At 44.3% G+C, this 25,943-nt stretch overlaps 1 protein-coding gene across 3 annotated transcripts; it reads left to right on the forward strand.

The window, feature by feature from the left end:
- Nucleotides 1-1,103: 1,103 nt before the first annotated feature.
- On the forward strand, nucleotides 1,104-17,808 carry AAR2 (AAR2 splicing factor). Of its 3 annotated transcripts, none has more exons than XM_079979752.1 (4): nucleotides 1,104-1,235; nucleotides 3,236-4,024; nucleotides 7,054-7,283; nucleotides 15,371-17,808. In XM_079979752.1, exons 2-4 carry the CDS (start codon nucleotides 3,277-3,279, stop codon nucleotides 15,536-15,538), a joined length of 1,146 nt encoding a protein of 381 aa, XP_079835878.1. In that variant the 5' UTR covers nucleotides 1,104-1,235; nucleotides 3,236-3,276; the 3' UTR covers nucleotides 15,539-17,808. The 3 variants fall into 3 exon arrangements, with proteins under 3 accessions (XP_079835878.1, XP_079835880.1, XP_079835879.1); XM_079979754.1 differs by having other exon boundaries at nucleotides 1,133-1,242; nucleotides 3,248-4,024; XM_079979753.1 differs by lacking the exon at nucleotides 1,104-1,235 and adding an exon at nucleotides 1,281-1,490.
- Nucleotides 17,809-25,943: the final 8,135 nt, after the last annotated feature.

Genomic DNA, 25,943 nt, shown 5'->3' on the forward strand with positions numbered 1-25,943 from the left:
AAAAGACTTCATGTTTTTATTGTTTTGGTGTTTGCTACGCAGATGTATCTGACCCTCTTAAAAACCTATAACTTCAAGACCTTATAGCAGGAGCAGGAAACCTGTGGCCCTTGAGAAAATTACAACATCCACCATCGCACAACAGTACTCTTCCTTCCTACTGTTTCCAGCTGCTGGTATTTTACTTTGTTGTTATTATTCAGAAGCACACTGCTTGCAACAGTGGAGGCAGAACGTAGCCATTAGGGTTAGTAGTCACCAATAGCCTTCATGAATTCTTGTTTAAAATAAAGTTACCAGATTTTTTTTAATGAATCTGGGCACACTTTTCAACTTCAGTAGGAATGATAGAATTTTGTATGGGGGCTGCTTTGTAAATCCAGGGACATCTGGTAACCTTAGTTTAAAACCTTCAAACTGGTGTCAGATAGATATGGTTTCACACTAGAAAAACCCTAAGATCTTCCAACCAGAGCCAGGTGCAAAAAACAATAGTTTGAATTAAACAAGGCGCCTCTGACCGACCACAATCTGGACCTAGGAAAGGGGTTCCAGGACCAGAACTGAACAAGGCGCAAAGCCATTTCACACAAGAGACCATACCTGGTTATCCCATGCTTTCTAAACCCCAGCTGCCTAAACTGATGGGAGGACGTTGCTATTCTAAAACCACCGGGGAGTCAGAAACGCTTTGTTGCTCTAGTCCATGGCGAATAACCCAGAGATCGGCCAGTAGATCCCTTATGCTCTGTTTGACTGATTATCTTCTCTCGCGGAAACCTTCCTCTCCGCCCGCAGGTGTGCAGGGACACCTCATCGCAGCGCCGGAGAAACCTGCACAGGAGTCACCGCGTTTTCTTTGGTGCAGCTGCTGGCACAGTGCCGAGCCTCTCGGTACGGAGAAAGGACGGAGGATTAAACATCCGCAATCCCGCCAACTTTCCAAGCAAGCAAGCAAACACGTCGCGCCGCCGCCTCTTACCCAACTTGTCTCTCAACCGGCAAAGGCTACTTTTCAGCATCCAGAGCGGAACGTCTTGAGGCGCTGCCGCGGGACCTACCCGGACTGCTTTTTGAGAGGGACCGGACGTCGTTCGCTTTCCCCTATCTCTAGGGTCGCCGGATATCCAACGCCGTTGCCGGAAGTTGCCGACAAGTGTTTCCAGGGGCTTGCTGGGGCGAGAGTTCCTCGAGTTTGGCGGCTGCGCTTCCCTTCCTCGGGGCGCGGAAGGGAGGTGAGAAGTGGGCGAAGGCTGCGTCGGGCGGGCGTGGCATCCCCTGCCCTTCGCCTTTCCCACGGTGGGCCCGGGCTAAACTTCCCCAGTATCTTCCCTTGAGGCTGCTCTTCTCTATTCCCTCCCACCCGGGCAGGGCCTCTGCTCTCACTTTAACAGAGCTGCGCGAGGAGTCTAGAAGCCCGCAGGTGCAGCAATAAAGGCAATAAAGCGTCACCTGTGGAACTTGTGCTCCTTGGGCAGCCGGAGTTCAAGGTACAGGAGTTGCGGTCGGAGAGAAGGGTCATAGAAGTGAATTGAGAGACATGATCTGGAAAGGACCACGAGGGCCATCTAGTCCAACCCTTTGTAACGCAGGGATCTTTTCCCCAACGTGGGGCGTGAGCCCACGACTCTGAGATGGAGAATCTCATGCGACTAAATTCCTGTTGCCAGAAACTCTTCTACCACTATTCCTTTTCATTTCCCTTTTGTTCCCCCCCCCCCCTTGTTGGCCGCAGAGGCAAGTACAGTGGTACCTCGGGTTACAGACGCTTCAGGTTACAGACTCTGCTAACCCAGAAATAGTACCTCGGGTTAAGAACTTTGCTTCAGGATGAGAACAGAAATTGGGCTGCAGCAGCAGCAGCAGCCAGAGGCCCCATTAGCTAAAGTGGTACCTCAGGTTAAGAACAGTTTAGGTTAAGAACAGACCTCCAGAACGAATTAAGTTCTTAACCCAAGGTACCACTGTATGTAGTTCTGGAGCACGTGCTTTGCATGCGGAAGGTCCCATGTTCAACTCATAGCATCTCCCCACGTAGAGCTGGGAGAGGCTCCTCCTGCCTGTGTGAATGTCATGGACTGCCTGGATGCATAGGAGTGGTGGGAGGCACTAGCTGAGGAATCCCCCAAGGAACCCTAGGGGAAGAAGACTCAGAATTAGGGTGGTGGCGGAGTGGTCAGAGGTAGATGCCTGGGAGGTGGTGGTGTCAGAAGCAGAAGAGGTAACGGTTTAGTGAGCAGAAAGAGGCTGTGGCAGAGATTGAAGCAGATGCTAGAGAGGAGGTTGGCTAAGAGGCAGAGTTGAGGCAGGCTGCTGAAGAATCCAGGGAGTAGCCCCCTCCCGCTGTGACCACCCCAGCCCCCACCTCCAGACTCGTAAAAAAACACACAGGAGAAAAGGAAAAGAGCAAAGAGCAGAGATTGATTGTGGGCTGATGCCGTTTTCAACTGCTTGGGAAAGACCCTGGAGAGAAGGAGCTTTAGAGAGCAGGGGAAAAGTGAGGACCTCCAGTCCTTGCAGTTGCCTCATTGGAGCAAGACCTACTGGGAAGAGTTGCTGGGATCACTAGGCCTGTGCTGTTTTGGTTTCTTGAATACAGTGGTACCTCAGGTTAAGTACTTAATTCGTTCCAGAGGTCCGTACTTAACCTGAAACTGTTCTTAACCAGAAGCACCACTTTAGGTAATGGGGCCTCCTGCTGCCACTGCGCCGCCAGAACACGATTTCTGTTCTCATCTGGAAGCAAAGTTCTTAACCTGAAGCACTATTTCTGGGTTAGCGGAGTCTGTAACCTGAAGTGTATGTAACCTGAAGCATATGTAACCTGAGGTACCACTGTAATGAGTTAACGTCACTGTGTTTTTTATTGGTGAACTATGCCTGACACAGTCTCCTTGCAGCACTGAGCTAGCTGGACCAATGGTCTGACTCATTATAATGCAGCTTCCTAGTTTCTCTTCAAGCCTACATTAGTCAGAAAGCCTGTACATGTAAGTTGTTTAAATCCTATTTACTTTGGGACTTGAATCTTGTTTCCTGATGGAGGTAGTTGTAACTTCTGTCCCATGGACAGTGAAGATAAATTCAGTTGGAAAATTATTTTGCCTGGCTTCTATAGAATGAGTCAGGAATGTGGCCCATCAAGCTTGGCACTGACTAGTCTAGCAAGAGCCTAGTCATATATGTATCATGCTTGTAAAGTGTATTCAGATGAGATTTGTTTGCTCTCTTCTAGATTTCTCATAAGGTTGTAGTGTGACCAAGGGAGAAGCAGAAATGCAGATAGATCAAGACCTGGCAAAGCGGCTCTTTTTTGAGGGCGCTACAGTCATCATTTTGAATGTGCCAGAAGGAACAGAGTTTGGCATTGACTACAACACTTGGCAAGTGGGCCCCAAGTTCCGTGGAGTCAAGATGATACCCCCTGGAATTCATTTCCTTCACTACAGCTCTGTTGATAAGAACAATCGCAAAGAGAGTGGCCCTCGCACCGGCTTCTTCATGAACTTGCAGCCGCGTGATCTGCGAGTGCTACACTGGGATCCCGTCAGGGAAGAAGTAGACCTTACCCCAGCTTCTGAAAATGAGACTGAAGCAATGAGGACTAACCTCCAGGAGATGGACCAATTTCTGGGTCCTTACCCATATGACACTCTTAAAAAATGGATTTCCCTCACTAATTTCATTAATGAATTTGTGATGCAAAAACTACAGCCAGAAAGTGGACAGATATGTGCCTTTTCAGAAGTGCTTCCTATTTTGCCTGGGAGGTTTACTAAAGATCGAGTTGAACAGAACCTGCCCCGGTATGACACAGAGTGCAAAAGCTATGCAGAGGGGTTGGCCCGGCTGCCCAAAATGCAGCTGAAAGCTGGCACTGAGATCAGGTTTACAGAAATACCTAAGCAAATGTACCCTGAAGGTGCTACCCCTGAAGAAGTTACTAGGCATAGCATGGACCTTAGCTATGCCCTGGAGACGGTGATCAGTAAACAGTATGCCAGCAATTCCCAGGATGTGCTTGGTGAGTTAGCCTGCTTTTACAGAAATTGCTTTTCTTGTTGCTATCAAAGTATCCCTCAGGTGTCATTTGCATGCCAAAATGTGTCTGGAAACAAAATTTCTGAACTGTAATGCATACTTCTGTTTTGAAGAGGTATGTAGGGCTTTTTTCAGTGCTTGCATCTGTCATCAATATACCGTATTTTTCGCCCTATAGGACACACTTTTTCCCCTCCAAAAATGAAGGGGAAATGTGTGTGCGTCCTATGGGGCGAATGCAGGCTTTCGCTGAAGCCTGGAGAGCGAGAGGCGTTGGTGCGCACTGACACCTCTCACTCTCCAGGCTCCAGGAAGCTATCCGCAAGCCTTGCGTGCCCGGGGGAACTCCCCCCGGCGCGCAGGGCTTGCGGGCGGCAGCCGGCAGCGCAGAGCACGGGGCGCCCTTTGGAGGACGCCCCGTGCTTCGCGCAGGTGTCCGCAAGCCTTGCGCGTCCGGGGGAACTCCCCCCGGCACGCAGGGCTTGTGGGCGGCCGAGCGGAGCTCAGGGCGCCCTTTGGAGGACGCCCCGTGCTTCGCGCAGGTGTCCGCAAGCCTTGCGCGCCCGGGGGAACTCCCCCCTGGGCGCGTACGGCTTGCGGGCGGCAGTCGGCAGCGCGGAGCACGGGGTGCCCTCCGGAACTCCCCCCGGGCGCGCACAGCTTGCGGGCGGCAGCGGGGAGCATGGGGCGCCCTCCGGAGGACGCCCCGTGCTTTACGCAGGTGTCCGCAAGCCTTGCGCGCCCGGGGGAACTCCCCATGGCGCGCAGGGCTTGCGGGCGGGAGCACGGGGCGCCCTTTGGAGGACGCCCCGTGCTTCGCGCAGATGTCTGCAGCTTGCTGCCCGGTGGGCGGGGCGCCGTGAAGCAGAGCGCCCCGCGCGCCGGACAGACATCCGCAGCGTGGGGAGCCCTGCAGGAGTTCCCCGCAGGGCTCCCCACGCTGCGGATAGCAGCCTGCCGCCCGGCGCGCATGGCGCCCTGAAGCAGAGCGCCCCGCGTGCCGGACAGACATCGGCCAGCCCCACAAGCTCGGGGGACAGCGGGGAGGCGCAGCGCCGCCATCCCACTGTTCCCCGACCTGGTTTGGGGGGGGGAAATAAAGGGAAATTTTTTTTCCTTTATTCCCCCCCCCCCAAAAAAAGTAGGTGCGTCCTATGGGACGGAGCGTCCTATGGGACGAAAAATACGGTAACAGTTCAGTTCCACTCATGAATGCTTCTATACTGTTCAGAAGTAACCCGAAAAGTAGCCTTTTGTGATAACAAATCTGACTTCACTTATAACATTTATATCTGGCTAAGTGATAAATTTGGGTAGGGTGCAGTCTCCCTCACCCCCTTCTCACTAAACAACCATGTTTGCATAGAAAAGACAGTAGGTTAATTGAGAAACCAAAAACTTCATGTGTGATATTGGTGACCTCTAGTGGTAAAGCTAGGGTTCTGCTTTGACAGATTTCAGAAGTAAGGCATTTGTTATTTAATAACTTATTAGAGACAATTGGCTGCTGTCTCTCAGTAGTGGTACCTTAATTATCAGCTCTCACCCTTGGAACAAAGGAAAGCTGTAGACGTCTGCTACCCTAGGGAGCGTGTTCTTGAATAAATCCTATAGATATCATGGGGAGAGAACCATGAAATCAAGCTGGGATGACAGTAGCCTTCTCAAGATTAGTTTAGTAATTATAATAAAATCCTCTGTTTAGATCTAATTTTCACAGAATATAACATTTGGTATTGAAACTATCCACAGGAACGCAATTTAACCACTTCTGCAAATAATTAAGATTTTCATGCATTGCAAGGTTTAAGTTTTTCCTTCATTACTGATTTATCTGCATTACATGTTGGCATCTACAGATCCACTTGCAGAGCTTAAGTGGCCCTGACCCTTTAGTGATAAAAGTGACCACAGTTCCTGACATCTCAAAGCTAAGAAGCCTCTTCTGCTCTTTCTTACCTTCTCCATTCATCTCAGCAGAAGTGGGAGAAATCCCTGTCCCTCAAGCATTCTGCACATGCTGGAGGCCTTAGAGAGGGAAGGGGTTGGGTACAAACAGCAGCTAAGCAATATTTGTGGACCTATGTTTAAATGCTGGAACTCATTCTGAGCCCTGGACCAGTAATTGCCAATAATAGAAATTATGCAGAGCATTGGAGTATAAGTATGCAAGCCATTAAGCCGTATAGAAACTTAATCAGGCAATGCCGTTACATGAGGAAGGGTAGGTAAACAGTGATGGCTAATCTTTTTGCCAAATGTGGCTCATGTCAAATCCAAACCATGAGAGAACTCTGCTCTAGTGCCTAGTTCAGTAGCTATATAGCCCCCTGTACCTTAATGTGGTTTTATCACAAGCTTTCTCTGCCAGGGAGGAGGCAGGCAGAATACCACTGTGGAGCTTACTTGTGGGAATGCCAAATATATAGCCCTCTTTTTCTTTGAAGTTCTAGGCATGCACCCAAAGCAGGTTTACGGAGGCCCTAGTGGGCCACCTTACATTGCTGTTGGGCTGTGTTCACAAGTTATTCAGATCTGCTTTATATTATAGCCAAGGCTTCCATGTAAAGATCTTAATTAGAGAGGCTCTAATGCCCTTGCTGTTGGGTGGCTGGCTGTAGAGAGAGGAACTTCATGGTGGTGGTATCCCAGTTGTGAAATGCTCTTTTCAGAGATATTCGCTGGCACCTACCTTATTGTCCTTTTGATGCCTGAAAAAAAAAAATATTTCCTGGTATTTTTAGACACCATTTCAATCCTGATGACTCCTTCATGGTGCTTTTACGATATTGTGGCTTTTAGTTTATTATGGGGTTTTTTTGTATTTACTTTTTAACTGTATTATTGTGTTTGTAAATTTTCCTTGAAGTATGAATGGTGTTATAAAAATAGTTAAATAAATAATAAAAGCAGTGTACCCTTTTGTTATGCTACCAGAATTGAAGCTAAACAAACACCTTCTTGTTTTTTCTTGTGTGTGTGTGTGTGTGTGTGTGTGTGTGACCTTTTCAGGGGAACTGCAGTTTGCCTTCATCTGCTTCTTGATTGGGAATGTATATGATGCCTTTGAGCACTGGAAGAAACTCCTGAATCTCTTATGCAGGTCAGAGGATGCCATAGTGAAGCATCAGGCCCTGTTCGTTAACCTCATTTCGGTCCTGTACCATCAGCTCAGTGAAATCCCAGCAGACTTCTTTGTGGACATTGTTTCCCAGGACAACTTTTTAACCAGCACCTTGCAGGTAAGGGAGCTGGTTTTGGTACTGTAGAGGTTGGGAAGCAGTAGTGGGGAGAATTTCCCCAAGAACTGCATGCATGTGCATAATGCAGCGTCATAATGAGAGGCAGTTCTCACAATGTGAAATTGAATGGTTTTTGCTTGAATGTTGATACCATTAAAATTTTTAAAAAGTAAGAAAGCTCCCCACTCTCCAGCCAATCAAACTAAAATCCAGTTTTTGTCTTGAGACGAAACTACTATGGCAAGCTATCATGAGGTTTGCCTCCCCATATTGAAAACCTATGTTACAATCCTTTCTCTTCCCATAATGTGCTGTTAAAATGTCCGATGTAACATTGTTACATGTATTTTTCTGACCCTGTTCCTTTTCTTTAAATAATGAAAATTTTATTTTATTTTGAAATGGAGTTAAAAATACTGGCCACAGAACATGCATACACTCTCACATACAACTCAGTTTTTATTGTTGTATTTATATACTACTTTATATGTGAATCTTACAAAAGAAACATTGCAGCAGTAAGCATAATTTAGGGAGGGGAAACATTGCAGCAGTAAGCATAATTTAGGGAGGGAACAAGGCAGAGGGCCTTCTCGGTAGTGGCGCCCGCCCTGTGGAACGCCCTCCCGTCAGATGTCAAGGAAATAAACAACTATCCGGCTTTTAGAAGACATCTGAAGGCAGCCCTGTTTAGGAAAGTTTTTAATGTTTGAAGTTTTATTCTGTTGTAAATGTTCCATTGAAAGCCGCCCAGAGTGTCTGAGGAAACCCAGCCAAGATGGGCGGAGTAGAAATAATAATAAATTATTATCATCATCACTTTTTAAAAAGAGTTAAAACAAAAGAGAGAAAAAACTGCTTGTTTAGAGTGAATTATAATTTTCCCCACTTCCATCAGGGCAAGATGGTTTTTCCAAAAGCTGTATGGTAGCAGTTGGGAGAGAGAGGGGCCACCCCTGAGAGCTGGGTGGTGGCAGGTCACCAGGCTGTTTCTCTGGTGTTATCTGAGAAGTTTGGAGGCCTTCCACATAGGAAATAAACAGAAACCATGATATCATAATACCTTTTTGAAGGATTTTGCTGAGTAAGTTTGTATATAAGCATAGTCTCTAGATTTTAATTACCCCAGAGTGGCTTGGGCACAATTGTTGTTGTTATCCCAGCTGTATACAATTGCTTAAGAAAGTCTTTGTGCTGGAATCTATGGTTTTTTTTTTTTTTTTTAATACCCCTGCCCGTAGGGGCCAGTCTTGACAGACTCTGGGGTTGTGCGCCCATCTCACTTAAGAGGCCAGGGGCCAGCGCTGTCCGGAGACACTTCCAGGTCACGTGGCCAGCGTGACATCGCTGCTCTGGCGAGCCAGAGCCGCACACGGAAACGCCGTTTACCTTCCCGCCGGTAAGCGGTCCCTATTTATCTACTTGCACCCGGGGGTGCTTTCGAACTGCTAGGTTGGCAGGCGCTGGGACCGAGCAGCGGGAGCGCACCCCGCCGCAGGGATTCGAACCGCCGACCTTTCGATCGGCAAGCCCTAGGCGCTGAGGCTTTAACCCACAGCCCCACCTGCGTCCCCCCGGAATCTATGGTAGTTCATTCAAAATGATGATGGAGGATAGATTTCGGAGATAGCTGTGGTTTAGTGTGCGGTAAACAGCAACCATGTCCCAAAACTCCTGCACTATTGGGCGTTCCCACTAAAGGTGAAAGCATTAAGCAATGCGAGTTCATCCCTTCCAACAATGCTGATATGTTTGAATAGAAAGCCTTACAGGGATAATATACCACTTACTGAGAACTTTTTCTTTATCTTTCTTTATATTGGTATTAATTGCTAAATTTGCAAAAGGGCTGCAGAAGAGGTTGGGGGGGGGGGGAGAGAGAGTCTTGTTGCTTAAGTAGACCCTGTTCTGCTCATGCATACCCCACTCTGTGTTGAATTCTACCCACTCTGTCAATCCCTTTCTTCCAAAGAAAGTGTTTCTCCCATGGCCATGCATAGGATAGATTGGGCTTTGGAGGATGTTATAAGTAGATGAAGTCATCTCTCTAGCCAAAGATGTAGTAGCTTCTGTGATTGATTCAAACAAAGTGAGTGGGTACTTGTTTGGTGAATCTGACTGAGAAAGTGATGTAATTGTAGGGATACAGAAACTGTATGGTTGATTCAGGGTTCCTTTTCGAGATATTTACATAAGAGAGAGATTTTCCTTTTTTCAATAGATCAAACTAAACTTTTGCTGCTATCCCAGAATTAAAGCCACAGGTTGTGAATGATACAATACTGAAATTAGTGGAGACCTAGAATCATAGTATTGTAGAGTTGGAAGGGACTCTGAGGTTATCTAGTCAACCGCCCTGCAATGCAGGAACAGCAGCTAAATTCCTGACAGATGGACATCGAACCTCTGCTTATAAAGCTCCAAGGAAGGAGAGTCCACCACCTCTTGTGTGAGTCTGTTCCACTGTCAAACAACTCTTAATGTTAGAAAGTTCTTACTGATGTTAGTCAGAATCTCCTTTCTTGTAACTTGAATCCGTTGGTTTGGGTCCTTGCCTCTGGAGCAGGAGAAAAGAAGCTTGCTCCATCCTCCAAGTATATTTGAAGATGCTACTGCTCCTCCCTGTTTGAACTGTTCCTTCTTTAGTAGGTTGTACCCCACAATTTCTACCTTCCAGTCATGAGTCACATCTCACCAGGTTTCAGTAACGCATATTAGGTTATATTTGCCATCCTTCATTAAGAGCTCAAGTTCTTCTTGCTTTCCAATACTCTATGCATTCGTATTGCTCACCTAGTGGTGATTTTGCCAGCCACTTTGAATATAATGCAAAGGAAGGATCTAACCCTAAGAAAGAAAGAAAACTCCATGCCTAAGGCATCCATTTCAGGTGCCTGTCTAGCCTTTGCCTGAGCATCTCCAGTGAAGGAGATACCACAGCTTTCTCTGATTTCTGCCTTTCGCCTTTCCGGCTTTGTCCTGGCAGACTCCTTTTAGACTTTGTTCTGGCAAATTTACCCAGAACAGCAATAAAATAAAGCAAGATGGGCTATGCGAGTGAGTGCTGCATTTGTTCCAGAGGACCAGGATGCCAAAGTACATGCACAATTCCTCTCTATGTGATCACAGAAGGGTGGCAGTCACCCTTCCCATCTATCAGCATCCCTCCATGTCTCAACCATTGCTACTGCAGAAGGCTTGTAGGCATTTGGGATCAGCTTTTTGTGCAGGGCAGGAGGCGCTGCTGTAGCAAAGAGAGCTGAAAGCCTGCATCTGTGCATGAAAGATTGAGCATGGCCTCTTGGATCCCGGCCATAGAATTTAGCTGTTGTGTGTCATTCATTCTGGAGGACTGACAACACTCTTGTCAACAAATTGAAATTCAATCAGGCTGTATAATAATGATAATTGTTTCTTTCCAGCTTTGAAGCTGAACAGAAGCAGTACATTTTTTAAAAAACACACACGAGGCAGCTGGAGGAAGCATCTCCTAGTTGCTTTATGATAGTTGTAAACAAGAGTTGTTGACAGCAGGTGGCAGTTCCCGATATTCAAGTAACCCATTAGCTAATTTGTGTATGTTTGTCTGCAAGACCTAAGAAAATTACATTGTGCTGCTGCTTCCTGATGAAAGCTTGCTTTGAGGGCCTTCAGGGAAGCTAACCTTGCAGAAGACAGTTTGAGTTTTCATGTCATCATTTTTCTATCTATGTCTAGAACAGTATGCTGCATTGGACATCAGAGGTGCTATTCAACTAAGCTGACTCATTATAATGAATGAGCATGGCTAAGTTAAGTCAATTTATTCAATGAGTCTTCTGTGAGTAAAACTTAGCTCAATACCACCCTAAGGCTTCAGATCCTTGCTCAGCCATAAAGCTCCCTGGGTCACCCTGGTCATTCACCGTTTCTTGGCCTAACTTATGTTGCAGGAGTATTGTCTGAATATGATGGATAACTCTGAAATCACCAGGGAAAGGTATATAGGCAATAAAATTCCAAGGTGGAAAGGATTTCTGTGTGCTTATTTGCAAGCAAGAAGTGTGACGCTGTTCTTGTACTGTTTTGTATGCACATTGTCCCCACACAACTAGTGAGGCTTTAATTTACTTCCTCCTCCTTATGGGGACATATGTACAATTTTACTTTGACTGCAATGTCAGATACAGGAATTATTTGTAGAGCATTCCCATGACTTAGAACGCAGCTGTGCAATATGCATTTACTCATTTATCTCAGACTTTCAGTGCTCACTGATGGTTGGGAGGTGTTACATTCATAAATGTTAATAGCAAATTTTTCTCAAACTGAATTCTGGCAGAACCATTTCCTTATTTTAGTGGCATGTATGCTGTGCTTCCCTCTTATCACTTTTATGGCTGGCCCAAACATAGAGCTTTCTGGATGTCAGAGAACTTGTTGAAAGCATGAATGTCAAGTAACAATGTCAGGTTTTGTGTCTTTTCACCTTGTTAGGCAAGCCTTTTCCACTCTTGTTATTATAACTGGGAAATAGATCATCTTGTACCTCTGAGCTTTAGGTGCAGCATTCTTCTTAATAATAGTGCTTTAGTTTGGGCTGAAATTAGAAATTCTGGCCAAAGAAGGTAATGCCAGTTGAGACTGAAAACTGTGTTACTAAACTGGAAATGCATTAACATTGGCTTAAAAAAAAAATGGAAATGCATTAACATTGGCTTTTTAAAAAAAGAAATTCTTACATGAACGACAGATAAAGAAAATAAAGACTATGTCTTGTGTGAGGCCATATAAATTAGAATGGCAAGAGAGGGGAAGATAAGCATTTGAGGCACTGTGGGGTTCTTTGTGCGGGACAGAATCTGTTTAGTTTGTGGAAGAGAAGCATGTCAAATAGGGCCTTTGAACATTGGAATCTGGAAGTGTTTTTAAACATGTCTCCACAGTCATGTGGGCTAGAAATTTTGATTTATTTTAGATAGATAGATAGATAGATAAGTAGTCAGATTCTGTGTCACAAGCCAAACCCTTCTTCACATGCAAAAAATAACCTGTTCGCGCTGCCTAGCAGACAGAAAGATTATTGCTTAATCATTAAATGAGCTGAACTGAGTAGCAGCAGGTTGCTTTGTTTCTCCTTCTCAAGAGGCCACAAGGCAACTTGATTCCTGCCCAGCATAGCGCATAAAAAAGGTGGGGGTCATTTAAATACCTGCTACCTCACAAAGTGCAAGTAGATAAATAGGTACCGCTCCGGCGGGAAGGTAAACGGCGTTTCTGTGCGCTGCTCTGGTTCGCCAGAAGCCACTTAGTCATGGTGGCCACACGACCCGGAAGCTGTACGCTGGCTCCCTCGGCCAGTAAAGTGAGATGAGTGCCGTAATCCCAGAGTTGTCCGCGACTGGATCTAACAGTCAGGGGTCCCCTTACCTTTACCTCCCAAACCAGGTGCAGCTGTGTGGATGGCTTGAACACTGGCCCAAAGCTCTCTCGCCTCTGCTCTCCCTTTTTCTTGCCATCTAGCCTGATGAAGACTTCTGGGGAACTCAAAACTATTTTGTAACATTTTGGTTGGCCTTGCAACGGCATTGCTTTAAGGTAGATTTTTTTTATTACCTTTTTTCTTACCGGACCACCTTTTAATATTTGCTAAGCTTTTGGTATCCCAGCAGGACCTGGATGATTTTTTTCAAAATGCAGTGACTGGACACTTCATTTTTCATGTGGATGTTACTGTGCTGGTGAAGGGAGTAAAACAAAACAAAAATAAGGGTTTTCGTTTTCTAATGCCTGGATTACTTTGTAATTAGTTTAGCAGGAGAAGGCACTTCACACTATGACAAACAAGGTGCGAAATGACACAAAGCAATGAACCACACCTTGATCTTTTTGTGCTTTTCCCTGCTGTCTGTAGGTCTTTTTTAATTTTAAAAAGCAGCAACAACAGCACAAGCTTTCCTCCTGCATTACAAAGTTTCTCCTTTGTGTGTTCCTGCAATGGAAATGTCTTTGCTTTTGGCTATCAGTCGGTTGCCTTGGAAATTAATTATGTGCAACAAATTTAGCACAGTGGCAGAAGAGATGAGCTTAGAGATGAGATTTCTAATCGAACACACATGTGATGGGTCAAAAGTAACAGGAAATATCCCCTTGTGTGTGAAAAGTTAAGAGATTTAAATTTGAGAGAGCGTGGCCCTTTCAAAATTATGGTTAATTCTAAGGCTCAAGTTATTCATAAATAGAATGAATCATATTACCTGATTATAAAACCTTTTGAATACTTTTATTTTAAAAGAAAATGGTCTCACCCAGATAATTTGGAAGTAACGGTTACTTTCTTAAAAATTGTGGGCAGCAGGTGTTAGAGGCATTCCTCCTCTTGTTTTCCACAACAGGGAAGCTCAGTTGGAGGCTCTTAATCTCAGGGTTGTGGCATCCCGCCCCATTCTGGGAGCCAGTACAGTGGTGCCCCGCAAGACGAACGCCTCGCAAGACGGAAAACCCGCTAGACAAAAGGGTTTTCCGTTTTGGAGGCGCTTCGCTAAACGAATTTCTCTATGGGGTTGCTTCGCAAGACGAAAAAATCTTGCGAGTTCCCGCGGGTTTTTTTCGCTCCCCCCCCTTTCCTAAGCCGCTAAGCCGCTTATCAGCTGTTCCGCTGATAAGCCACTTAACAGCTGATCGCTAAAAGCCGCTAGACCGCTAATAGCGCTAATCCGCTAAGCTGTCAATGGGCTTGCTTCGCAAGACAAAAAAACCGCTAGACAAAGAGATGAACGGATTCTTTTCGTCTTGCGAGGCACCACTGTATGGTGTAGTGGTTAAGAGCGGTAGTCTCGTAATCTCGTAATCTGTGGAACCGGGTTCGCGTCTCCGCTCCTCCACATGCAGCTGCTGGGTGACCTTGGGCCAGTCACACTTCTTTGAAGTCTCTCAGCCCCACTCACCTCACAGAGTGTTTGTTGTGGGGGAGGAAGGGAAAGGAGAATGTGAGCCACTTTGAGACTCCTTAAAGGGAGTGAAAGGCGGGATATCAAATCCAAACTCTTCTTCTTCTTCATTCTGGGCAAAAGATTCCTGCATTGCAGGGGATTGGACTAGATGACCCTCGTCCCATCCAACTGTACAATTCCATGATTCTATGAATGTGGCTTTTAAGATTGTGCCTGTTGTGGCATATGGGCAACCTCATAGTTGCCTGCTTGGCATAGGTGACACAAGGGAGACGGATCAGGGTGGCAGAGGAGGGATGGATTGCTCTATCACGTTTCCAGCCTACTTGATTTCCTTTCTGTGGAGGAAGGTTCTAGCTTGGACTCACCTGCACATTCACACCCTGTTTGATAGAAAGTAGAGTTTGCTTTTGCTTTTTAAAAAACTAATCTGCACTTCTATGCTGGCCATGGAGAGGGCCAATATGAAATAACATTACTTACCTTGTAGCAGCCTAACAACGTTTGTGGGCTTCTTTGCAAGGCTGCATGTCTGCACGATCTAAAGCATTTCCCCCTTCAGAAATGTTTTCATATACAGATTTTTGGAGGCTTAATTGATCACCAGTAAATTGGGTAAATCTGAAATGATTAATGGACTAAGGTGTCTTGTATCCTGTAACAGTTCCCATTTATCCAGGAATTGCTATAACTGATATGGTTTGAGATCTTTTTTTTCTGTACAAGAATGTCAGAATTCTGTTTCTTCTCAATATCCAAAACAGAGTATTATGGATAACTGAACATGGCTTGACTTCATTGCTTCTTTAAGTCACAACTCTAAACCTTTCAAGTGAATTGTGCTTAGGTTTGTATCAGGTTTATGTGTGTGCCTCTGTGATGCAGGAGCATATTAGGTTGGGATTTGACCTTTGACATTTTTTCCTTAAAATTATTATTATATTATTAGTATTATATGTATGCAGTCCGGTCACGTTTCTCCTCTCTCTGTGCCCAATGCTGTTTTACTCAGAGTAGGCCCATTGAAATTGATGTACCCTAGTTAGTCATGTTCATTAACTTTGGTGAGTCTACTCTAGGTAGGGCTAGCATTGGATACAACCCAGTATGTCTTCTATACTATTCTACTAACGGACTGTACTGCATTTTTTCTAGGTCTTCTTCTCCTATACCTGCAGCCCAACTGTTGACAGGACTCTGAGAAAGAAGGCAGAGAGGTTTAAAGTCCACCTAACCAAGAAGTTCAAGTGGGACTTTGAGGCTGAGCCTGAAGACGATGCCCCCATAGTAGTTGAGCTTCCAGAAGGGGCACTTGTGGACTGAATGGCAATTTCCCTTTTCCTGTTTTGTTTTTAAAGCAGTATTTTGAACTGTTGTACCATACTTGATTCTGTGTTCTACACTTCTATTTTCTCCTCCCTTCACGGAGACAGAACTGTGAAATCCAGAAAGTCTACCAACTTCCTTCCTGCTGGAAATAAAAGTTCTGGGAGATACAGACTAGATTATGTCTAGATTCTATGCCGGATTGAATCATTTTGACCTCCAACGCTTGCTGTGACTCAGTTCTTTTGTCACTAACCTGGACCCTTGTACCCTTACCTGGAAGTAAGCTCCATTGAAAACAATAGAGTGTACTTCTTTGTTAACATGTGCAGGATTGCAATGTTTGATTGTTGATTAACACACTTTCCTTTGTTGAAGAACCACATGTGACATAGTGGTATTTAAGTCTTGACTTGTTTATTCTTTAGTTCCATGCTGCTTTAGTTCCATAACTGGTAAGCCAGATGGCCGTGTTCAGGAGACTTTGTGCATCATCTTCTAATACATGCCAGAACTGAACAATGCTGTGTAGAGATATTTCATAAACACTTCAAATGGAGTTAGCCTACACAACTTGGGTTGTCATTCATTGTAAATCTCCAAGCTTTTGCTTTTACTGTGGTGTTACTAGAATTATTCCTATCGTTCTTCTTCATTCCATCACTTTTATACTCTGTCCCTACCTTTCTTTAGCCTGGCGGAGGATTTCCTTACCACTTTCCAGAGCAATAGAAGTGTCCAGGGGGAGCAAATGTGAAATGAAAGAGAAATTTCATATTTAATCAATGGCACTTTCCTGTCTGAGCCTTTACTAAAAAGCTCCATGGAATGTTCTTATTTCTTTTTACTTATATCCTCTCTCAGGACAGACAAGCACTTCCTGTTGTTACTTCAGAGCAATGAAAATGCTATAAAACAGCCTGCAGCAAGCATGCTGCCTGTTATCTTTTAATGCTTTCTCTGAGGTGCAGGGATGTTGGTACATTTTTCAAATAAGAATCCCTACCGTGTCAGGCTCCGTCAAGAGTTGGTGTGTGTATCTGACAAGATAACCTGTGTGTTAGCGTTCAGCACACAATGAATGTTCCTGCGTTAGGTATTCCTACAAAATGTCCCTAAAGTCTTCTCTGTGTGAAATATTTTAGCAAAGGTGTGCTCTGGGTGGTTGCTGACATGGCTGTGATGGCGATGAAATGTTCTTTATCTTGCTTACCACCTTGTCTGTTTCATACCCAAGTGTAGCTAGTTTTCAAGTGCTATGTTTTAGTATTAATATAAGTTAACATTCATGGTCTGCAAAGCCCTGAGTTTCTGTCCCTTCATATGTATAAAAGTAGTCACAGAAATTGGCTATAAGAAGGCAAGTCTAACTTAATCCAGGATGACTCACCTCTATAATTACACATAACAGCCTTGTTCAGATGTAAACCTGAGGCTTAGATTTTAAGCCATAATTTTTCATTAAATACCCATGACTGCTCACCTACTCTCCTGCACGGCTGGGCGGAAAAGCTTTACCTAACTCCACCACTGTTGGGTGGCTTTTGTCATCTGGATTCGCATGTAGCACCCCAACTATAATTTGTTTTTGTGTCTGACCCAGGGCAAACTGTCGCTATCAGTAACTAAGGTTTGTGTGAACAAGTCAACGTCAAACCAGTTTAAAATCCTGCCTTGTTTGGATAAACCATAGTTAAGGCACATGTCACAGTTCCGCCATGGTGACAAAATGTGCTTAGCAGAAAGTAGGACTAAATATTTCCATTTTAGACTCTGGGCTTGATGGTTATATGAGGGGGTCCTCTGGCTCACTCAGCTTAGTGGGCCCATGTGCTAGCATTCTGATCTGATGGCACTACTGCCATCAAGATACGGCAAAGGCTTGGCTGCATGCATGTATGCAGAGTGTCTGTTTGCATGCTCTTGCTGCACACCCTTCAGTGGCTCAGCAGTTCCTGCTTGTGTAGTATTTCCAGTCCTAATCCTTGCAGGCACTGAACAACCAAGAAGTCAGAAGGAGGATCCAGCCATTCCCAATGTCCTACAGCCAGTGAGCAGGGGTTTGACAAAATAAAACGCTAAGCCTTAAGACCTGCTATCACTATGAAAAAGGGTTTTTCCCATAATGTGTGATCACAGTTGGGACTTCTTGTAGAAAAATTATTCTGAGACCCCTTGACTAAAAAAATAAAAAAAGGTTAACAGAAAGTGGAGAAGATGATGTTTGTATGGACCAAAGGTTTTTAATAAACTTTTTTTTAATGTAACTGGCAGATGGAAAATAGGAAGTTCTTTTGTATCTTTTGCTAATTGTTTTTTTATTATTATTATTTCTCTTTCCTTTATTTCTATCGCCCTTTTCTTCCTTTCTTCAGTTCGTATCTTTGGTAGTTGTAATCTTATTGTATTATGGGAAACATTTAATAATAAAAGATCTTAAAGCCCAAAGAAAAGGGGATTTTTCAATAGTTTAGGGGCTAGAGAACCCTTTGGATATGAGTAACTCTTTGTCTTGTCTTACAGATATGATTCATGAAGCCTCTTATGGACACTTTTATTATCAGTCTCATTTGTATTCTTCCTTCTGCCAAAATAACAATAATTATAATCACCACAATCATAATATAAAACATCAGGGTGGTGCACAAACCTGCCTTCTCCTGAGTGACAGGACTCAAAAAGGCATGCGTGTAGAGTTCAATCAGTGGTGGGATTGAAGCTGTTTCAGGTGCTTGAAGTGGTCTGCTGAATGACCAGGGCTGAACTTTGAGATCCATATTGAAACTGCAATGTCTGAGTGTGGGCAGGTAATGCAGCAGCCCTATACATGCCTGTGAGTAAGCATCAGCTGTGGTCCAAAATTGAAGGCAGCAGCCTGGGGAAGATTGATATAGCCAGTGCCTAGATGGAATTATTTTATTTTATTTTATTATAAATAACTAAATACCCTGCCCATCTGGCTGGGTTTTCCCAGCCACTCTGGGTGGCTCCCAACACAACACTAAAAACTGTATAAAACTTCAAACATTACAAACTTCCCTAAACAGGGCTGCCTAGAAACTGTATACAGCACATAGAGTTCTAGGATGCAAGCTAAGTGGCGAACACAGATGGCGTAAAGGAACCCTAATATGGGACAATTTTCTTCATACATTTTTGTTGCTGCAGGAGTAGAAATATGTTATTTCTGTCAATTTACCAAAATGGTTTGACATGTTAATCTTGCATTTTTTATTAAAAAGGAAAACTGCTTTTCACCTCACGATCCTGCCAATGTAAAGATAAAAGTCAGGTGGGTTTAGGCCCCCCCCCCCATAATGAAAATGCCTCTCTGTCACAGTGATGTGATGACATCTCACAGTTAGGGAAGTGTGAAGAAGCGGGGGGGGGGGGGGCATTCATTTCTATTTTCCCTGTCAGATTTTGAATCAATCAACTTTTGTCAGACATGCAATTGGACAGAAATGTAAATTGCTAATTTTGCTGCCTCTTGCATGAAGCCTTCCGAGTGATTTACAGCTTCAACCACCAGACAAAGTCTTATTTCTCCATCTGGCTTTTCCTTAACAATTTATTCCTGTTTTGCTCTGAGAGCATAAGAAGAGTCTACTGGATCAGGCCGAGTCCACCATCCTGTTCTCACAGTGGCCAACCAGAAATGCATGTGGGAAACCCACAAACAGAATCTGAACACTAGAGTGTTTTCCCCTTTGAGCCATAACGTGCTATTTGAATTATGCTAACTAGATGAGTTGGCAGAACTCTGATCAAATATTCTATTTTTTATATAGTATAATTTTATTGAGTAAAAATTAGAAAAAAATACAAATATACAAAAAAGGAAAGTACATGTAACCAAGAGAAAATTAGAAAACATTTTAGCTCTTCTCATTTTTACAATTATTTACACCTCTACAAAACAATAGTCACAATAAAGAAAAGAAATGAAAGGTATAATATAAAAGAAGAGAACAAGAAGAAGATAAAGAAAATGATGAAATAAGATCAAGAATGAGAATTTTAAAAGTAGATAAGTATTCACTATACACAGCCATTTCCAATCTATATTTATGTTCAATTATGTATTTTCATCATATCCTTATCTAAATTAAAATATTTTTAAAAGACGTCCACCTTTTGCCTCATGCGTTTTTGGTAGTCCATTCGTCAAAACCTCTGTTCTTCATATTTTTCCTTTGAGTCTCAAATATTCTATTTTTTAATGCAGTTTTATTTGCTTGCTTGCCAAAACAGCTGCTACGGATTTTTTTTAATGAACATTTTCAAGTGGTGGTTGTGGCAAGGAGGTGTAATTTAGGTTTGGGCTGTTCTCTCGATTTATTTTTTATTTATTTTTTAATTGCCCCTTCCTGTCAAAACTGCTATTAGGCCCATTAGAAGGTACTTATATGTACACAATGTCTATCTCTCTTGGCTTGATGTGACAGCTAGAAATGGGGTGAGGGTGATCAGGAAAATAGCCCAAGAGGAAAGAGTTAAGCACCTATTCCCCCAGAGCCATGAGATTCCTGCTTTGCATGGGGTTAGACGAGATGACCCTTGGGATCCCTTCCAATTTTACAATTCTATGATGCTATGATTCTGTTATCTTGTGCAGACAGCCCCCCACCCTTCAACACACACACAACCAGAGATGGAAGATGGGATTACGGGTCTCCTTTGTCTCATCTGGTAAGGTCCTGAGTCCATCTATTCAGCACTTAGGTATGCTTTACTTGGAACTATATTCCACTGAATTCTAACAGTAGGGCTACGAGAGCTGGACCATAAAGAAGGCTGATCGCCGAAGAATTGATGCTTTTGAATTATGGTGCTGGAGGAGACTCTTGAGAGTCCCATGGACTGCAAGAAGATCAAACCTATCCATTCTTAAGGAAATCAGCCCTGAGTGCTCACTGGAAGGACAGATCATGAAGCTGAGGCTCCAATACTTTGGCCACCTCATGAGAAGAGAAGACTCCCTGGAAAAGACCCTGGTGCAGGGAAAGATTGAGGGCACAAGGAGAAGGGGACGACAGAGGACGAGATGGTTGGACACTGTTCTCGAAGCTACAAACATGAGTCTGACCAAACTGCGGGAGGCAGTAGAAGACAGGAGTGCCTGGCGTGCTCTGGTCCATGGGGTCATGAAGAGTTGGACACGACTAAACAACAACAAACCATTTTCCTGTCCATTGTTACCATTTCCAGGTACATTCTCTGATGCCTTATTTTCTCACTGTATTCAGTAACAGCCAATCCAAATGTACTATTCAAATCCTGAAAAATTGTACAATCTTAAAAAGAAGCAGTTGTGGAGTTGCAAATACAGTGGTACCTTGGGTTAAGAACTTAATTCGTTCTGGAGGTCCGTTCTTAACCTGAAGCTGTTCTTAACCTGAGGTACCACTTTAGCTAATGGGGCCTCCTGCTGCCGCCACCACACAATTTCTGTTCTCATTTCATCCTGAAGCAAAGTTCTTAACCCGAGGTACTATTTCTGAGTTAGCGGAGTCTGTAACCTGAAGCATCTGTAACCCGAGGTACCACTGTACTAATCCTGAAACCGTCAAAATATGCATTTAAAAGCTCATTTAAAATAGGCCCTTTGCGTTAAAAGCACTATGCATTTTAGCCTTCTCTAATTTTAATTTCGGGTGTAAGCATTTTACCTTGGCTCTTGTTGATCCTTGTTCTTTTTCTCTTTTATTGATAATTAACATTAGCCCTTTGCAGCCTTTAGGACGATTAAAGCTAGCCTTTGCTCTTTCCTACAGATATGGGTTTTGTTTTGTTTTTTTACTAGGAAATTAGTTAACAGAGCATGCCTGGGGGATCTTCCATCCAAGCTCATCCTATGACATAATTAGCATGTTGTTGACCACAGAGACCTCATTAAGAATTGGTAAAGGAGTCATGCGGCAGTTACCTAGAGTATTTCTAAACGGGATAGCTTGGTCAATATGGGAAGCTGATATATGTTCAAATTCCCAAAACGATAGTTTTGGATTTCTCTGCTGTGTGCTCCTTCTCCTTGTCCCTGCAGGGGGACCGACTGATTAATTTGCATGGACGGTTTTGCATAAATATGAGCTGCAAAGACTGGCAGCGGGGCTCAGGAGCTTGCAGAAATAGGTCGACCCACCGAGGCATTGCTATTCAGGTGCCAGGGCTGAGCATGCTGGCTTCCCAGTGGAGCTTATCTCCAGCTTCCAGTGGCGTTCATCAACTTCAGCTTGAAGGGCTTTGTGGCCCCCTGGGGCTTGGGAACAAAGAGCCTGCACTCGCTTGTGTCACCGAATCCTCCCAAGTTGAATGGGCGACTGACATCTCTGAAATTTCTCTAGGCAAGGGGGAAAGAAGGAACAGAGGTGCCTCGGATGGAGGGTTAATTTATAGCAGCCGAGGACGCTCATCTGAATGTGACAGCTGTTTCAATAGGCCAATTTAAGCACACAAAAATTAAAAGGTACTTTCCCAGCAATTATTTTAAAGGCTGAATGAGCTGGCAGTCCCTGTCTCAAATGTGGGGAAAGCTTTTTGTGTTGTTTTTTTATGAAACCAGCCTTCCAGATACCTTAACATCCTTGGAGATCTGTTTAAACATTTAATATTTCCACACAATAAAGTGTGCTCAAGTCTTCAAAGCGCCCACATGCTGCATAATACAGAGAAGAGGTCGGGCATCAAAACAGCTAATGACCACTAGAGCCAACTTATTTTGGTTTTGTCCCCTCTCAAGTTCTGGGAGGGCAGGACTGAGATGAAGCTGACAGTGCCACCCCTTGGAGTGGCTTTAAATAAGAAGGTAGAAACATGGGGGCTGGCTAAGGACCAGCTGAGATTGGTGGCCCAGTGGCCCATTTGCCTTAATAGACCAGCTTCCACTCACTCTAATACAGTCTAAAGGCAAACACTTTGGGGGGCAGGAGTAAAACGTGTCCTCAGTTTGAATTCAGTGTACCAAGTTCACACCCCGTTCATAGTAGACCTCACCTCCCACCTATTTGTGTTCCTGATTTGAAGGTCAGAACAGAACCTATGGGTTAGGGATCACCAATCCAATGCTTACAGGTTCTTGGTGCTCATTGGTGCCCAGATTGGGGGCGCTGCCTCTAGCCCAGGCATAGGCAAACTCCGGCCCTTCAGATGTTTTGAGACTACAATTCCCATCATCCCTGATCACTGGTCCTGTAAGCTAGGGATGATGGGAATTGTAGTTCCAAAACATCTGGAGGGCCGGAGTTTGCCTATGCCTGCTCTAGCCTTTTGGTGCTGCTTCCTCCACTCTGTAGATACTCTCCTCCAGCACTGCCCCACTATGATCTGGAGGGCTCTCCAACACATATTTAGGGGGAGGGGAGAAGAACCACCTGCTCTGGGAGTGTCCTCAGCCTTCCAGAGCAGGTTTAGGGCATGCGGGGAGCATCCAGGAAAGGAGAACGGGAGGTCCCATTGTATGAGAGGACCTTGTTTGTTGCTCACAACCACTTAGCCGAATCCTGCACAAAATGTCTTGATAGACTAGCTGAGATGATTGATAGATAGATAGATAGATAGATAGATAGATAGATAGATAGATGATATAATTATCATTGATTTACCACAGCAATTCATCACAGAAGCTGTTCTGCCAGAGGGAATGGAGTGATTTGGTGATGGGCTCCCCTATTGCTCATTGCAGTGTCAGTCTTTCACTACCAGTAAACTTTTCAGCCACCTTCCTTCTAAGCATTAATTGCAAGAAGTCTGTCTTTTCAACAATTGTTTCCTCGCTGGTGCCAGAATGGCCTTATGAAGGATCCAGCAACAGGAAATTGCTTGTTACCATGGTGACAGGCACAAATTGGGGTGTGTGTGGTCAAAGTCATAGACACAATAATAGCTAAAGTAGTACCTCTTCCACTTTCTGTGTCTGAAAGGTTGAAAGTCTGTATTTATTGGAATATGTGTGTCTCTTTCAGATGCAAGTTAAGGAGGCAGATGACAGCTAAGCCCATTGTTTTTGCCCCCCCCCCCTTAAAAGCAAAAGCTTGCGGTAGGTAGGGATGTAGATGGAAACAAATTTGATAAAATGGGGAGGAAGAAAAGGGAATGAAGCTATTTATCTCATGTTGGACATTTTGAAGACAACGGGTCAAGGGCAAGGTGCTGTTTTCATCGAAAGAGCAAAATATGACAATATGTTTTGCAGAATAGTTGTGAACAGCTTTTGCCTGATTGAGTGACACCTTTTCCCATCCATATGCCCTTAAGGGGGTTTAACCCAACTCTGAAGTAACATTTTGTCATTTTGTGTTCTTCATAAAGAATCATAGAATCATAGAATCATAGAGTTGGAAGAGACCACAAGGGCCATCGAGTCCAACCCCCTGCCAAGCAGGAAACACCATCAGAGCACTCCTGACATATGGTTGTCAAGCCTCTGCTTAAAGACCTCCAAAGAAGAAGACTCCACCACACTCCTTGGCAGCAAATTCCACTGTCGAACAGCTCTTACTGTCAGGAAGTTCTTCCTAATGTTTAGGTGGAATCTTCTTTCTTGTAGTTTGGAACCATTGCTCCGTGTCCGCTTCTCTGGAGCAGCAGAAAACAACCTTTCTCCCTCCTCTATGTGACATCCTTTTATATATTTGAACATGGCTATCATATCACCCCTTAACCTCCTCTTCTCCAGGCTAAACATGCCCAGCTCCCTTAGCCGTTCCTCATAAGGCATCGTTTCCAGGCCTTTGACCATTTTGGTTGCCCTCCTCTGGACACGTTCCAGTTTGTCAGTGTCCTTCTTGAACTGTGGTGCCCAGAACTGGACACAGTACTCCAGGTGAGGTCTGACCAGAGCAGAATACAGTGGCACTATTACTTCCCTTGATCTAGATGCTATACTCCTATTGATGCAGCCCAGAATTGCATTGGCTTTTTTAGCTGCCGCATTACACTGTTGGCTCATGTCAAGTTTGTGGTCAACCAAGACTCCTAGATCCTTTTCACATGTACTGCTCTCAAGCCAGGTGTCACCCATCTTGTATTTGTGCCTCTCATTTTTTTTGCCCAAGTGCAATACTTTACATTTCTCCCTGTTAAAATTCATCTTGTTTGTTTTGGCCCAGTTCTCTAATCTGTCAAGGTCGTTTTGAAGTGTGATCCTGTCCTCTGGGGTGTTAGCCACCCCTCCCAGTTTGGTGTCATCTGCAAATTTGATCAGGATGCCCTTGAGTCCATCATCCAAGTCGTTGATAAAGATGTTGAATAAGACCAGGCCCAAGACAGAACCCTGTGGCACCCCATTAGTCACTCTTCTCCAGGATGAAGAGGAACCATTGATGAGCACCCTTTGGGTTCGGTCAGTCAGCCAGTTACAAATCCACTGAGTGGTGGCATAGCCAAGACCGCATTTTACCAGCTTCTTTACAAGAATATCATGGGGCACCTTGTCAAATGCCTTGCTGAAATCAGGGTAGGCTACATCCACTGCATTCCCTTCATCTACCAGGCTTGTAATTCTGTCAAAAAACGAGATCAGGTTAGTCTGACATGACTTATTTTTCAGAAATCCATGCTGACTATTGGTGATCACAGCATTCCTTTCTAGGTGCTCACAGACTGTTTGCTTAATGATCTGCTCCAGAATCTTCCCTGGTATTGATGTCAGACTGACTGGGCGGTAATTATTTGGGTCCTCTCTTTTCCCCTTTTTGAAAATAGGGACAACATTTGCCCTCCTCCAGTCTGCCGGGACTTCGCCTGTTCTCCAGGAATTCTCAAAGATGACTGCCAGTGGTTCTGAGATCACATCTGCCAGTTCTTTTAATACTCTTGGATGCAGTTCATCTGGCCCTGGAGACTTGAATACATCTAAACTAGCCAAGTATTCTTGTACTATCTCCTTAGTTATTCTGGGCTGTGTTTCCTCTGCTGAATCATTTGCTCCAAATTCTTCAGGTCGGGCATTGTTTTCTTTATCGGAGAAGACTGAGGCAAAGAAGGCATTGAGGAGTTCAGCCCTTTCTGTGTCCCCTGTTTGCATTTCACCATCTTCTCCTCTGAGTGACCCCACGGTTTCTTTGTTCTTCCTTTTGCTACGAACATACCCATAAAAGCCTTTTTTGTTGCTTTTAACCTCTCTAGCAAGCCTGAGTTCATTCTGTGCTTTAGCTTTTCTGACTTTGTGTCTACACGTGCTGTTTGAATTCCTCTTTGGTGGTTTCCCCCCTTTTCCATTTTTTGTACACATTCTTTTTTAATCTTAACTCAGTTAAAAGTTCTTTAGATAGCCACCCTGGCTTCTTTAGGCACCTTCCATGTTTCTGTCTCATTGGTATTGCCTGAAGTTGTGCTTTTACTATCTCCCTCTTAACAAACTCCCAGCCATCATGAACTCCCTTTCCTTTTAGTATTACTG

This window comes from Podarcis cretensis (genome assembly GCF_951804945.1).
Source record: "Podarcis cretensis genome assembly, chromosome: 6".
In the NCBI taxonomy this organism is placed as follows: domain Eukaryota; kingdom Metazoa; phylum Chordata; class Lepidosauria; order Squamata; family Lacertidae; genus Podarcis; species Podarcis cretensis.

Excerpts from the sequence above, each read along its gene's own strand:
- AAR2 (XM_079979752.1), top strand. The coding sequence starts at position 3,277 with ATGCAGATAGATCAAGACCTGGCAAAGCGGCTCTTTTTTGAGGGCGCT. Across the intron at positions 4,025-7,053 it reads CAATTCCCAGGATGTGCTTG|GGGAACTGCAGTTTGCCTTC; the intron begins GTGAGTTAGCCT and ends TGACCTTTTCAG. Across the intron at positions 7,284-15,370 it reads TTTTAACCAGCACCTTGCAG|GTCTTCTTCTCCTATACCTG; the intron begins GTAAGGGAGCTG and ends CATTTTTTCTAG.